The sequence below is a fragment of the Homalodisca vitripennis genome, chromosome 5 (assembly GCF_021130785.1).
Source record: "Homalodisca vitripennis isolate AUS2020 chromosome 5, UT_GWSS_2.1, whole genome shotgun sequence".
Taxonomy (NCBI): domain Eukaryota; kingdom Metazoa; phylum Arthropoda; class Insecta; order Hemiptera; family Cicadellidae; genus Homalodisca; species Homalodisca vitripennis.
In genome coordinates, this window is record NC_060211.1 from 67,574,720 (window position 1) to 67,590,433 (window position 15,714).

Consider the following 15,714-nt stretch of genomic DNA (forward strand, 5'->3'; position numbering starts at 1 on the left):
CTTATCCTATAAGGCTGAATGATAAGAAAATGGAATGATTACTTTGTAGGATTGCTGCATTTAACTAAACAATTTTCTATAATAATTCGTTATTAAGGTTTGTTTGTGATGGAGAAGGCAACCCAAATATAAATATTTTTCTTATGAAATATTATGAAAAAACATAAACATAACTGTTCTAATGACTATTTTAAAATATTTTACTTTGTTAAACATTAAAATTGACCAATTACTTCATTCGTAATTCATTTATGATTTCCCATTGGTCATAGTAATAATATTATCTAATTGCCATCTTGTAAATTTATGGATCCAATTAAAACTAGATGGGTAGTGGATTTATATTCAAATTAGTTTTTTAATTAGAGATTCTGCTGATTTTTACGAGAGGATAACGATAATGAACTTTGGGACTAATTACATTTCAAGGTAGTTATGCACGTAAATCCAAATTAAAAGTACCAAGCAAAGCTCACGTGTGGGATTAAACCGTTACTCGCTAAGTGCAACTGTAATTAGATAGCTAATCAGTGTAGATATTATAGCGCACCATTATTTTGGCCAGAGTTAACAAAACAATGGAGTAATGTACTTTACGTGCTCTTGCATTATAATCTTAGTGTTTTAAAGCAATATATGATATAAACTGTTCAACTTGTACTTTTTTCGTGAATAAATTTTAATTAAATATGTTTATTTAGTAAGAGGGCGTTAAATTATTATTTTTGATGGGACAGCATAATTTTGATACAAATAAAGAACTGTGATGAACACATGGTATATTGTAGTAAAAAAAGAAGCTATTTAGATCTATAACAAAACTTGCCAATATGAATTCTAGGATATAAAAATTGTTAAACAAGATTGATAATCATTACTTTAATTTGCACTCAAATCAAGCTAAATGGTTAAAACATCACGTAATATTAAGAGCCAACAATACTGTTGATAGTATTTGAATTTTTACTACAAAACAATGGTAAAGATTGAACCTATTACAATGGTAAAATTGTTCTTTTACTTTTGATTGTAAAGTTTTATTGTAGTTATGTCTGCTTAAAAATTTAATTATATGCATTTGAAAAATGTTTATCTTTTTAAATATATTAGTATTAGTTTTTGATATGTGGTCCAACTGTATTTGATCACCCTCAAAGTACGAAGTAAACCATAGAAGCTTCTGGAAATTACCAGGACTGTAATTGTACTGTACTGTAATCACACCCTTTCCGAGTAAAAATACTCAGAAAGAGTGTGATTGTAACTATGCTACCTTTCCACACTTGGATAATGACTTGTAATGTGTAATTTAATAATGCTGAAACGGGGTACAATTTCATGTTTGTTTCAATATTGTTGGCTCTTGCGTGAAAAGGATATAAGCCACTGGTATTGAAAAGAAGAGTGCTATTCTGTTTCTGGAGGTGGGGTCTGGGGTTCCGCCGCAGTGTTGTCCTGGAAGGCCTCTATGTGGAGAGTCATCTCATAAAAGTTGTACTTAGCGTGGATTTTGCGAGATGCATTCTTGAGGACCTCGTTGTGATCTGCTCCAGGCCCTGCCGAGATAAAAAGTGTTACCAGTTAATTTGTCACATTACGTTAAATACTGTAAACGTTGTAGGGTGTAAACACTGATATTACAACATTTAGTAACTTTTGTTGAATAGTTACTAAACAAAAGTAACATTTAGTAAAAATGTACTCTATTAAAACTCACGGATGGTCAGATGAGCCGAAAGTGCGATCTTATCAAGGCTGACAACCCACAGCTTCATGTTGTCTACCTGTTGTACTCCTTCCGTTGTCAGCAGCGTCTTCAATACCTCGTCCAGGTAGATGCCCCTCGGCATCGCTATAGCATGAGCGATATGAGACAACATATTAGGTCATTGAATACAGTACTCACATGTTATCTTGGATTAGACAGAACTTTTTTACCAGTTTGTGAAAGAATAACATTAATATATCATGCAATTGTTAGTAGAGTAGAGGGAAAATAATTAACACTGAAACTACTCAACTCTAATGGTAGCAAAGTTTCAAAGCCATCGGTTAGCTTACCTTTAACACAGCTGATTTCGAAAAGAGATGGCACAGTTCAGTAGAATGACATTAACGAAATCATATCGAATTGCCCAATAAAACCGAAAACATTTTTATTTGTTTCTTTACTGTCCTAAAGTAATTTATTATAGTTTTAAATTAATTCGACTTAGGGAGAGCCTAAGTTAGGGTGAGAGCTGAAAATTAAAAGTTTGGGGACCCAAAAAGAACTTTAGACGTCCCGACACAGAGCTAGGGACTCATAAATAGGGATAGGTATCCAAAACATGCCAGTGAATTTAAATTTAAGGTATTTCTCATATGGAGATTAAGAACTCTAAGACCTTGGGATTTCAGCAAAAAGAGGATCGAATAAACTAAGATGTAGTCGAGCAGGGTATCACCAGGATCCAGATTTTCTGGACATAAAAAAATACAGTAATAACCGTGGAAGCCTATTTTCAATAACAGTTGTTCACAGATACGAAGTAAGACTATTCTGTGCTCACAGACTGGAAAAATCACAGATACAAGAGTACAGTTAAATGAGTACGTTTTTGTAATCCGATGTTTAGAATAAAAAAGTGACGTATCACGTACATATGGGCAGCCCTATGGATATTCAGGAGTGGAACTTGGGTAGAGAACGATAAGCGGACCGAGATGTTTTATATCGATATAAATAAGAGATATTGGATAATTGCAACCATTATTATTATCAACTGATACTTGTTAATTAATTTATTAGTTAACTTAGAGCTCCCTCTACACTCGGTATGTAATCGTGGTGAACATGTTCGCCAAATACAATATTGTGCGTAAAACTAAATATTTGCTGCAAAAATGTTTGTCGAATATTTATTTAGATGTTTTTTTAAACAAATTATGGTGTTTGAAGGGAATTCAGTGTTTAATACAATTTCAGTGTTCGAAAATAAATGCTGTTGTATATCGGCATTTACTTGCTTGTACATTTGTTTCTTCAGCAATATGAGGTATCAACGGCATTGTCAGTGATAACAGAGGCATACAAGTACAATGGTGAAATATTAAAAGTGGACTTAAACAAATGTTAACTGTTTTTGAAATGTTAAAACCGAATAGGAATTTAAAATATTTTAAAAGCACAGAATACTTGGGCTCTCCAGTCGATTACTATTTTAATTCCACATATCAATCTTTCATAATCTTAAACACTCTTTATTGGCATGTTATTGGACATCATCATCGACATCATTGGACATCGTTATCGTTCTCCTCCTTATGATTGCACTGTGAGTATAGGTAAGGTTACTTAAATGTATTAGTTACTAGTTAGTAGCAATACTATGGAGTATTAGTTACTTAAATATGCAAATTTTTATAGACCCTGCCGGTATTTCTTTCTTTTTCCTACTCCCAATACTCGATTTTGTCCCAGCATTATTTACTCTCGTCTGTGCTGAGATGAAAAATTGTTAATTTTTTTCTACACTTTATTAACTTCAGTGACATTTTCTGTGCTAAATGTTTTCCAACTGTTGTAAAGTTTATTATTCGTTTTAAAACTTTCTTCTCATGGAGTCCATATAAACTATGCTGTTAATATAACGATAGTAAAAATAAAACTTTTTATTTATCCAAAATCTGCTCTCTACTGATTAATATTCTAGTATTGTATACATATAACACAAAAATATACTAGAAACACAACATTTCGGCAAGAAACGGACTACAATAACTGCGACATAAAGGGGTTCCCCACAGAACTGAACAAAGGTTCGCTCATGGGGTGAAACTTTAGGAATAAGAATTGTCGAGGTGTAGCGACATCTGTCGGGGATTAATAAAATGTTCAACGAAGAATAAATGTCCAGTGTGGATGCACCTTAAGTGATCCTTACCATAATAAAAACATTTTAAACGTTATAAAAATATTGGATAAGTGATTTCTTTTAAATAAAAATGTAACGAAAATATAATTCAAAGTTGTTTTTCTTGCTTTTAGTACATTTTTGTTATTATACTTATTTATTATTTAAATAAGATTTTTCATACCTACCTATCGTAATTCTTGTTTGTTTTCATGGTTATGGTTCCTTTATAATGTGCCATTATATACCGGTTATTTCATATTTTGTGCACACAAAAGGAATCTTAATGTTTTTCGTCCCATTCTTTACATAATCACAAAGATTTCATGTCTCTATATTTCATGGGTTTTCGTGGCTGTTAATGAATTAGTCAATCAGTCAAGACATGTCAGATACGTGATATTAATTGACAGTTCTGTTATTCAATATATTGAGTACTGATATTAATACTAAGCGATATAAAATATAGATCCACTCATCGTACTCCCTCATGGAAGGGTACATTACTATTCGCAAATTTCTAGATATTTGAGGTAGAAGGATAGAGCGATAGGTCTATTTGACTGCGGAGGATGATTTTTGGAGTGGGTGGAACTCCCTTACTGATTAAGGATGATAGTAGCCTGGACAGCCAAGCTGTCTTTTGCCAAATTTGACTAGAAGAGTCTAAAAAGAGCATCCTTTCTTTCAAGGTGATATGACTGTTAGAATTCAGTATCGCTCCTCTTTGGATTTCGGCACGAATCTAACCCTTTCCTAACCATTTTGAATTATCTGTTACAACGGAAGCAAGCACAATGGTCTTTTTAGAACATAGCGTAATAAGGGACATAATATAAGTTTCTAGCCCTTCTTAAAAAGTTTGCGCAATGTTTTCAGAATTTGTAATAATACTTATATAACTAACCTCTTGTGGTGTTTGTGAATAAAAAAAACTATTAAGAGTTGTATAACATATGTAGTATATAACTTACGTACTTTTAAACTAAAAGATACAACAATACAAATTACATATAAATAAATTAAATAAAGTTTACTAACCATTCATGAGAAGATTTAGAATATCCTTCAACAGTGCCAGAGTGATCAGTAGCACAAATATGGAAAAGACAAACGTGCAGATCGGGTCAACGATATGCCAGTCGGGCTGTAAAAATAAATATACATAAGTTTCAAGTCACATGGGTGACACACTCAGTGAACAATATGTTGTGTGAAAGTAAATTAAATATATATTATGTAATATATTTACCAATAAAGGTAGTCCTTTTGGAGGAATAATATCTCAAACAGAAGAAGTAGTTGGATTTCGTTTCATTAGCAAATATTTAATAATTAATTTTTTATATTATTTAAATAAACATTACATAAAATTAATGTCTTGAAAACTGTTTGAGAAAAAGTTTCATAAATAGTTTTTTCTGATATGTCATTAGCATGCAATAAATAACTAAGTTGTGAATTTCATTTACAGTTTGAACTACCGCTATTTTAGAATCAAATGGTGTTTCAAGCTGGCCCATGAATCTAGCTGAAATATTTTTATCAAAACGTTATTGTACCAAATTTAAACTTTTAAACTTGTTTTTGACAGTTATATTTTCTAAAATATATATTTGTTGTTTAAAATACGGAGTATAACTATATTGATACAAATATTCTAAAAGTAAAAAAAAAAAAAAAAAAAAAAAAACACAACTTAAGTTTAATAAAAATGGAATTTTTTCTTTATACCTAAAACTTTGGACTATAAAATTAAAAACATAATTAGTGCAATTATTACAAGAAAATATTTGCCATGAAGTTGATGGTTACGATAATGTAAAGAATATAAAAACGATTGCATTTATTTTAAGTATATAGTGTTGAACTCACGCAACAGTCAATGAACAAGGCTGTGACGAACACACCCAAACTGAACATGAAGTCAAAGACGATATGCATGAAAGCGGCACGAACATTGGTATTCAAAGCACCTTGGCATCCACCTTGACCCCTTGCTTGGCAGTTGTTGTGGAGAGCCATTCCCATCCTAGAACAGGTCAAATAGACGAACATTGGTATTCAAAGAACCTCGATACCTACATTGAAACCTTGCTTGACAGTTGTTGTGGAGAGCCATTTCCATCCTAGAACAGGTCAAATAGACGAACATTGGTATTCAAAGAACCTTGATATTTACCTTGAAACCTTGCTTGGCAGTTGTTGTGGAGAGCCATTCCTATCCTACAACAAGTCAAATAGACGAACATTGGTATTCAAAGAACCTCGATACCTACATTGAAACCTTGCTTGACAGTTGTTGTGGAGAGGCATTCCTATCCTACAACAAGTCAAATAGACGAACATTGGTATTCAAAGAACCTCGATACCTACATTGAAACCTTGCTTGACAGTTGTTGTGGAGAGCCATTCCCATCCTAGAACAGGTCAAAATAGACGAACATTGGTATTCAAAGAAACCTCGATACCTACATTGAAAACCTTGCTTGGCAGTTGTTGTGGAGAGCCATTCCTATCCTAGAACAGGTCAAATAGACGAACATTGACCAGAAGGGTAAGACACATTGGATACCTACATTGAAAACCTTGCTTGGCAGTTGTTGTGGAGAGCCATTCCTATCCTAGAACAGGTCAAATAGACGAACATTGGTATTCAAAGAACCTCGATACCTACATTGAAACTTTGCTTGACAGTTGTTTTGGAAAGCTATACCCATCCTAGAGCAAGTCAAATATACGAACATTGGTATTCAAAGAACCTTAAAATTGACCTGTGAAGAGCTATACCCATTCTGGAACAAGTAAAATATTATCATTGTAATAGGTATAATAGAGACTATGCTGTCTGCACGTTTTAGAAGGGTTACCAAATTCTTTATCCAAAATTCGTTGTTGGGCAAAGTATCATAGTAGCTTTTATATATAAAATATTTTGCTAAATTCATATTTTTCAAAAGAGTACATATTTCCTCTTTTGTTAAACAGAATGTAGCCTAGTTAATAGCTTGTTCAATGAAAATATTCAAACCATACGTTTTTCCTCTTCTGATAAACAACAATATAATAGCCTAATAGCCTAAGAAGTACAATGCAAAAGATGCATACCCATACGTAGAGTTATATAAATATATTGAACGAAAAAATATTCTTAACACGGATTTGTGTTGACAAAAATGTACAATACTATACGCACGGCATCATATACAGCAAAAAGTAGTTATGAAAATTTTACATGGAACGTGGTTTAAACATCACATAACTATTATTATTGTATGCTCCTTCTAATATTTTAAAACAATGCTAAACCTTTTAATCAGAACTCTTATGTTACCTTATTATTTGGACTACACGCGAGTTGTATGTATTTGTATCATGTTTACGAAGGCATAAGTTCTGAATTATACACTAAAAAGTCAAACAGTTTTGCCGTTCTCTTTCCAGTATTTCTATAATCCTAAACCGATAAAACTCGTTAGAGATAACCTCACCGACCGAGTAAATTACTGTATAGTAGAAATTCTATAAATATCTAATAGATGGTATCTGCTATTGGTGGGTTGTGGTAATTTACTATCCTGTAGTATGTAAGCAAACAGAGTCATTCCGTGAGATAGGTACTTGTAAGAACATTCACTCTACACTTGAGCATGTAATGTGTGATTACAAAAATAATTATTTAGACATATACAGGATATTTAATAGGTATTCCGGAATAATTCATTATATTTGTGCTTTAAAACTTACACGTATAGTGGTAGTCTTATATACCCGTGGTTTATTATATGATATTTAATTATGTTTTACTTACTTAAAAGTTATCTGCAAAGAAACCTAACCAATATCAATGAAAGCCACGTTTAATGAGGAGTTTGTTTTTGTTAATACTCATTCCAGATGATTCAGAAAGGTTATTAAAGTGTTAGTGTTAACCAAACTTTAGCAGGCTATCAAAGTCATTTCTAACTGAACGTATGCACACTTACATACTCAAAGTTATGAAAGTCTTACGGTAGCAATAATATTTACAACCTTTGGGGCTCACCGATGCCACTAGGGCTACAAATATTTGTATCTGAGCTCACATATAATTGAAATCATGAAATTATTTAAACTATGTAACACTGGACATTTATAAAAAGTATAGACCATGAGGAAGTCTTCTACACTTATACAAATTGGATATGAACTCACAGAAGGTTGGCGACGACTCCGAAGGCGGATGTGGCCAGCATCATGTCAACGTCAAGGACAAAGTCACCGGTGACGATACGGTCAAAGGCGAGGTACAGCACGACGCTCGACAGGACCCAGGTGAGAAGAACTGAGAAGAGCGCTGCCATCACCTCGAAGCGGTACCATGAGAGGGTGATCGGCCGGGCCTTGTTGGAGCGACGGCTTGACAACTCCAGGGCAAACAAGGACACCATCAATGTCGAGAACACCGTGAGCAGCTGCGTGGCATCCGCAGCAATCACCAGACTGTTGGACAGCAACCCGCCTGTACACATTCACTGTCGTTTGGGCAAACTTCAGTATTTACTAACATTATTCATAAAAAAAATAAAGTAAAATCCCAAATTATAATACAAACAAAGGCCTAATTTTGCTTCCCCTTGCAAGCCAGACAAATTTAGTTCAGAGACGCCAAAAGGCCTATGAGGTCATGTTAAGTAAAATAATACATATAAGTAAAAAAAAACATATATATATATATATATATATATATATATATATATAGTCTATGACATCGTATACACTCGACACTTAAATACATTGAATTAAAATCATCCTATATTATGAGAAATTTAACTCAACAGAAGTTATATAAAAGTATAAATGAAAATTTTTATCGAGGATGGGTTTCCTAAAATTATGACAATATTTTGAATATTTTTCATCACAATATAAATGTTCAAAAACTTATAATGTTTATTATGATAGAAAGATTAAATCAAGAAGAAGAAGTTTTAACAAAAATATAACCTTTTGCATGAAAACTTCTGTTGTGTTAGTAATCTGCTATGAAGGAGGTATTTGAGGCTATAATATAATTACTAACCCTCATTTTAAATGAAATATTACAAGTTTTGGCCGTGTTTATACTAAAATCGTCAATAGTTTTCCAGCTATAGTCTCATTTAAATCTTCCACTGGATTACTGCCTATACGTATACATTTATAAAATAATATAAGCTATTCATTTACCGCCGAACTCCATCCCTATGAAGAGCAAACATATCACACTGGAACTGATTATCCTTCGTCTGACGCTGCGGTTTCTCGCTTCAATTTCTTTGTCCCATTGGCAATGGTCATCTTGTACTGAAACGTAAGCATTTTGTTATATTGATAGTTCACATTAAAAAAAATCATTATTCATATTACATATATTTTATATTGCCAAGTACAGTAAACATACGAGACAAATGTTTACACTTACATTAACTTTTCAATACACATGGCTATAGGCTGTAGCAAATTATAATAGCAATTTTAAATGTCTTCTGATTTATAACAATATTTCAATAAGTATTTATTAATTACCTAATGTAGATCATACACTACCAGTTATATAAGTTACTAACAGACAATCAACAAACAAAAATACATTAAATCTGGTTATAGTTATTACTAGGTTTTGCTGAGTATATAATTTATATAATATGAAACTAAAGCAACTGTAAGCAAACAACAGACCCCCAGTATGTATACAGTATGTTGAAAGCTTGATTAACATACTCTTAATAGTAGAGTACTGTACAGAATGTGCCTAAGCCCTTGTGGTAGGATTTTATTCAAGCAATTAAATTAGATTATTTTGTTCTTTACCGTGTTTTATACCACACCCTTACGAAAATAAGAAAATGCAAATCAATAAGGTTATATTAAGCAGAAGAATAATTAAAAATAAAGTAACTACAGTTAAATTTTGTAATTATGATTGTGTACAAAAAGAAAAATAACATAAATTAATTATTAAGTTTAATTTATAAGATATCAACACAATTCTTTTAATAAGTTATTACGTATGCTCAAAACCTTACATTTTAATGTATGGTATATTGCACCAACAAATATAAAGTGTCGATGATACATTTTTTCATCTACGATCTATGTTTTTATCATATTTTGTATTAGTTGTACATAAAATACGTAACAAGATATTTGTTATGTATTTTCAGAAATTTGTTATTCTGGCAAACCAAACCTTTATTATGGTTTAATTTGTGTTTAAAAAAAATGCAATGATATTTTGAAAAACTGATATTTTTTGCCTATTATTGCCTATATCATTGTTAATCATATTACACAGCTTTAGAGACCAAGGAGAGATTTGGTTGCTACATTAAAACCAATGGGAGTAGCTCGGATGAATTTTCGAAATAAGAATAGGCCTATTTTCAATCCAGGAACTCTAAAATTAAATGTAAGGTATAACACAAAATAAAGTGATTTTTTCAAACACACAGTTATTCAAGTAACATTTAATAAATACTGTAGTTAAAATTACTAATTGATCGCCATTACCGCTCATATTTAAAAATTGAATTATGAACGCTTTAAAAGTTTGTTTAGCTGAGGTGTTCTACGATCCACAACAAAATAATTAAAAGACGCATGCTAAACGTACATGTACTTTATTATAAAGTTATCTTTAAACACTCAAGCTTTAAGCTCAAATAGAAATTTATTTAAAAAATAAATATAGCCCACGTCATAGATTAGCACTTAAGTGCAATATTTTTTTACCTACTTAATATAACGAACTGTCACGTAATTTCAGCTTATAATGTCCAGGCGGTTTGAAAATCTTTATTTTTATCTTGTAAATTTAATTTGAAACTGCTTGAATTCATAAACCTGAACTATTCTCGAATCTATCTGAAGTCTAATCCAATCGATTTTTAGGAGTAGTTCAGTGACATACACACGCAAACAAGAATGACGTATACATAAATACATACATACATATATATATATATATATATATATATATATATATATGAAAAAATAAAATAACTATCATAAAATTATATTCAAACAAAGATATCTACTATGCACTTTAGTAAGGACTAGATTCAGTATACAAATTTATCCTGACGCCTAAACATGATTTTGAGAAAAATAAACCTTACTAAATAAAAAAACCTATGTGATTATGATAAGCAGCAGTTACTACTCACATGTTATCTTCACACTCTGTAAAGACGTTACCAAAAGTCTAAGTTTAGGTACTTTACAATACAATATCAATCAGATATATCCTACTAAGAATGTATCAAACATCCAAAGATTTACCATACAGTTTTATTATTGATTTTTCTTTGAAGCCTTTCCTAAAATTAAGTGATTCATTCATCCATCTAAAAATTATTTTACATTGAACAAGAATAACTTATGTTATTCTACTTGATGTCTTAATTATTGCCCCTTCTAGAATAGTCAATTTTTCTTTTCTCAATTCGTTATTTGTTTTAAAAATTCTATTTGAGTGGACGACATACCTATTGTTATAGCTTCCATGGCAGGCTTGATGCATCCTTCCATCGGAGGTTCTGCAGTTTCTCCGTGACCGGTGAACACGACCTTATGGATACCGAGGTCTCGAGGTTGCTTCTCAGGGACACCGAGGTTCACTTCTAACCTATCTTCTACGTCTTCGGTCTTCTTGTATGTTTCACTACTCATCTCTCAAGGTTTATCTGCAGAAAGTTAGTAAGGAATTTACATTTTTATATAACGCTTAGCTAATATGTATTATATGTGTGCAAAAATGCTTGAATATGTAAGCAAATAATATTTTGTTACCCTTTAAAATAGTTTATTCTAGAAATTAAATGTACGCGAATATATTTAGTTTTAGTTAAACTAAAGAGGAGTCCTGCCCACTCAAACTGTTTAACACTGGCTTACGCACTAATCGATTTATCCATTATGTTGATTTTGAGGTTTACTACATGCTTGAAATACATTGATTGGTAAAACATTGCATCGCCGGAGGTTTAAAATAAAGCTTTACTAGATATCTTGTTATTCAAAACAATACTTTGGATTTACAAGATTTTGATAAAGTTCCGTTGCATAAGACTGGTATTTTGAAACTTACATTACTGTACAAATCTATGTATGAACGTACGTGACACTCACACCCTCTAAGCTACCATCTTCTGGGAGCTTTCGGTCTCTAACAGGTCTAGGCCTCTTGTAGGAGACAACTTCGAGCAGGTTATAACATCGGTTGACATAGAACTGTGGCAGGTCCCCGGCTTTGGCAGATATTGATCTTCAGAGTTTTCAGTATATAGGACTTCCCAGCATTTGGCAGGTCCCCGTCTATGGCAGATATTATCCTCTGCTAGCTTTCAGTATCTAGGCCCTCCAGGCGTCTGGCCGGTCCTGGCCTCCGGCAGGTTCCCGTCTTTGGCAGATATTATTCTTTGGTAACACTCAGCACTTAGGACCTCCCGGCTTCTGGCAGATCCTGGCCTCTGGCAGATCTTGGCCTCTGAGATCTTCGATCCTTAGGAACGTCCCAGCGTCTGGCAGTCTCCCGTCTTTGGCAGATATAGGCCTTTGGGAGCTGTCAGCCTCTGGGATCTCCGGGCCTTTGGAAATTACAGGCCTCTGAAAGCTCACTCCCTAGAACCTGTCGTACTTTGGAAGGTACGCGTCTTCGACAGCTTTTGACATTTTAGTTCTTCTCGGTTACGAAAAATATCTGTTATGTTTTTGTTGAATGTAATAAAATATGCCTACTATTTGTTAAGATACATTACAAGCTTTTAGACTAAGCTTATGAACATACTGTTTTTAAACCTAGGTCTTCTTTATTTGTCATAAAAGGGTCATAAAATCCATGCTCAGTTAAAACTTCCCATTTAGAACGTACAGTTGGTTGGAATCGAATAAACTACAAAGTAAAGAGTAATTGCACATATTAAGAATTTGTAACTATGGCTCTACTCATTGTCTTAAAGAGCTTTAGAAAACCATCCATGGTTAAAACTTTATCACGTAGGATGCTCGAGCCAAATATGGTTACAATAGTTCTAACTGTAAGGTATATATTACCTGTTCATAAAACAGTTTTGAACTGGGTGTTAATCATCACATTAAGAAAAAACGGATAGATTGTAGTAAATTCTAGATTTCGGTTCAACAGTCATTAGGATTTAAAACAGTAAATAGGGTTATAAGAATATAAAGCAAACATGTAAACAGAAAAATATACATACATAAAAAATCAATGAGGGTAAAGTAGTTTGATATGATAAAAATGTAAAGTGCCAAGTCATTCATATTATCTCTGAATTTTTTTCTGTTAACCGTAAATCCAATATAAAGAGAACCAATGTACATACATGAAACCAATCGGAATCTATATGGACCATCGCAATCAATCAATCTGGATTTTCACAAACTCATGGGTCCAATATAGAGAAAACCAATCGAGTTCTAGAATTAACACTCTGAACGTAAATATGCAATTAATTGACACGTCTAGCAGTATGGTACGTCCAAGATAGATATGCCATAGATATCCAAAAATGCATATATAAATGCATAGTTACTTACACTGAACTATTCATCATTAAGGAACACTGTGGTCGTAAATCGATACAATCAATCTTGACATCTTCCATTATCGTAAGTCTAATATGGAGAAGACACAATATACACAAACCGATCGACTTGTCCATAAGGAAATTTCTAGTCTTAAGTCGATTAAATCAATATAGACACCTCCCAGAATTGTAATGTTAAGAAATATTCAACATATTCGTAAATCAATACATATTCTTTGGAAGGAAAAAAGAATACACATTTCATAAATCGTAGAAATAAAACTGATCAGATGTTCTGTAATAAAGTAGGTCAGAGAAAGGCCGAGGTCCATGGAAATCTTGTCTACGTATTTGGCTGTTGTGAACGGACTTACATATTAACCGTGCGGCAAAGATTATATTGATATTGCATTTTGTTCCTCAAAATAATTAACGAGTAAAGATTTAAAGTTGGATCTAAAAATGATTTTTAAGATAAATATTCATAGTATAAAATATTTACGTTCTTAAAATCTACGCCATACTGTGTACTGTACATTGTAGTTTGATATAATGTTTAAATTAGTTAATTTAAATAGAGATATGCAAAACACCAAAGTAAAACACAAAACACTGACCTATGTACAGCCTTGAGACAAGCGATATAGTAGCATCCTCTGGTGGCACGAGTTCTGTGGATCAGATTCCAGCGACAACGGAAGCAAGTATCTCTGACCTCATTCACAACACTGAACACAGGTTTGCATACGGCAATATGGTTATCTACAATATTTTATGGTCGCAGCGTCTCTCGTTATCTTTACCAAGGTCGAACTCACGCTCGTGGGCAGACCATTCCCTACATGAACACTATCTCTGAGGCCTCGTGGCAATTAAATAAAATGTATTTTCAATTAATAGGGCTACACCTATTTATCCAGTGCGAGGCTGTGCGATCTCTTTATTTATTTAATTAGTGGTGTGAACTCCGTAGGAGGGTACTAAATATCCAGAAATTAGCCAAGACTTATCCCTAATACAGGTATAATCTGGCATGATAATTCAAAATAACTTAAGATTTTGTCATAGTTCATAAATTTTAAATAGTAAGGCCACGGTTAAGGCCGTGAACGTGCTATAAACCACATGACGTTTAACATGGTAAAACATTTGAGAAAATTAAATTTACGTTTTATACTCAGGTTTATATTTTCTATAAAATAACAACCGATAAATAAACAGATATGGCTAACAACAAGAAATTGCTCTATTTACTTTCATATTGAGAGGCTTTGATTAGATATAAGAATTTAAATTGATTGAATCGGAGCAAAACTGTCAAGTTCTTGTCCCTTATGAGCTGTTGTAAACACGGGAAGGATTTAAAGCATAGGAAATTTGAACTCAGTTTCCAGCATCAGGGAAAATTTTATGAGAAATTAGTAAAGAATTAGCCAAGAATGCTAGCAGTTGTTAACTTTAAGGAGGTCTGGCCTGACCCTTATAGCATAATGCCTTACAATATAATAGCTAATCAGATAGAAAAAAGTTTGAAACTTCACGAAATACTAAGACTTACAGTTAATTAATTATGAGTAAATTGTACCCCGCTGGATTTCCGGCTGTTCTAATAGGTTTATCAAGTAAACAAAAAGGAAGTTCAGTTCAAATTTTAAACTGACAAAATTGTTCATCAGTAAATCTGCAAAGATTTCTCAGGTAGATAACAAAAAGTTCAATCTAAGTTAAACACATATAACAAGGTACATCAGTGGACTGACCAACCACGCTGCAGGACATTCAATATAAGAAAGGTATGAAGTATATGGAAGCCGCAGACCAGGTCAGCCAAGTTAACGACCAATTGTAGGTCAGTAGCTATTTCAAGCTATGTAGCATTGTAAAGTGGGTATTTCCGCTCAACCTATATAACATATATTTAAAAAATTAATCAGGTTGTCTTAATTATCCGGGAATAATCATTTGGCCATATCTGTCACATATGTGTTTAAATAACCAAACTAACATATATGATCGGAAGACCAAAATACCTGTCAAACGAATTTTGTTTACATTCATTAAATTTGTATAAATAGCAATAGCTGAATTTAATTTCAATAAACAATGAATAAAAAAAAAATATTTGCCCCGCCAGAACTCGAACGGGTTTATATATACATAGTTTAAATATGTATATAAACTAGAGGAACGATTGATTTACTATTATACTTAGTAAAAAAGATATGAAACCAAACCCATTTATTATGAAT

The 15,714-nt window shown here is 32.6% G+C and overlaps 1 protein-coding gene across 1 annotated transcript; it reads right to left on the reverse strand.

The window, feature by feature from the left end:
• Positions 1-864: 864 nt before the first annotated feature.
• Positions 865-14,235, reverse strand: LOC124362327 (zinc transporter 2-like). Its single transcript, XM_046816738.1, has 8 exons — positions 14,083-14,235; positions 11,405-11,602; positions 9,105-9,221; positions 8,091-8,397; positions 5,772-5,928; positions 4,938-5,043; positions 1,718-1,852; positions 865-1,556 (listed from the first exon to the last, which is right to left on the reverse strand). Exons 2-8 carry the CDS (start codon positions 11,586-11,588, stop codon positions 1,408-1,410), a joined length of 1,155 nt encoding a protein of 384 aa, XP_046672694.1. The 5' UTR covers positions 11,589-11,602; positions 14,083-14,235; the 3' UTR covers positions 865-1,407.
• Positions 14,236-15,714: the final 1,479 nt, after the last annotated feature.

Bases quoted from the DNA above. Each gene is read 5' to 3' on its own strand.
- LOC124362327 (XM_046816738.1), bottom strand. From the start codon at position 11,588: ATGAGTAGTGAAACATACAAGAAGACCGAAGACGTAGAAGATAGGTTA. The intron at 5,044-5,771 runs GTGAGTTCAACA...TTATTTTTACAG, and splicing joins CCTTGTTCATTGACTGTTGC to CCCGACTGGCATATCGTTGA. The intron at 1,853-4,937 runs GTTAGTAAACTT...CTCATGCTATAG, and splicing joins TCTAAATCTTCTCATGAATG to CGATGCCGAGGGGCATCTAC.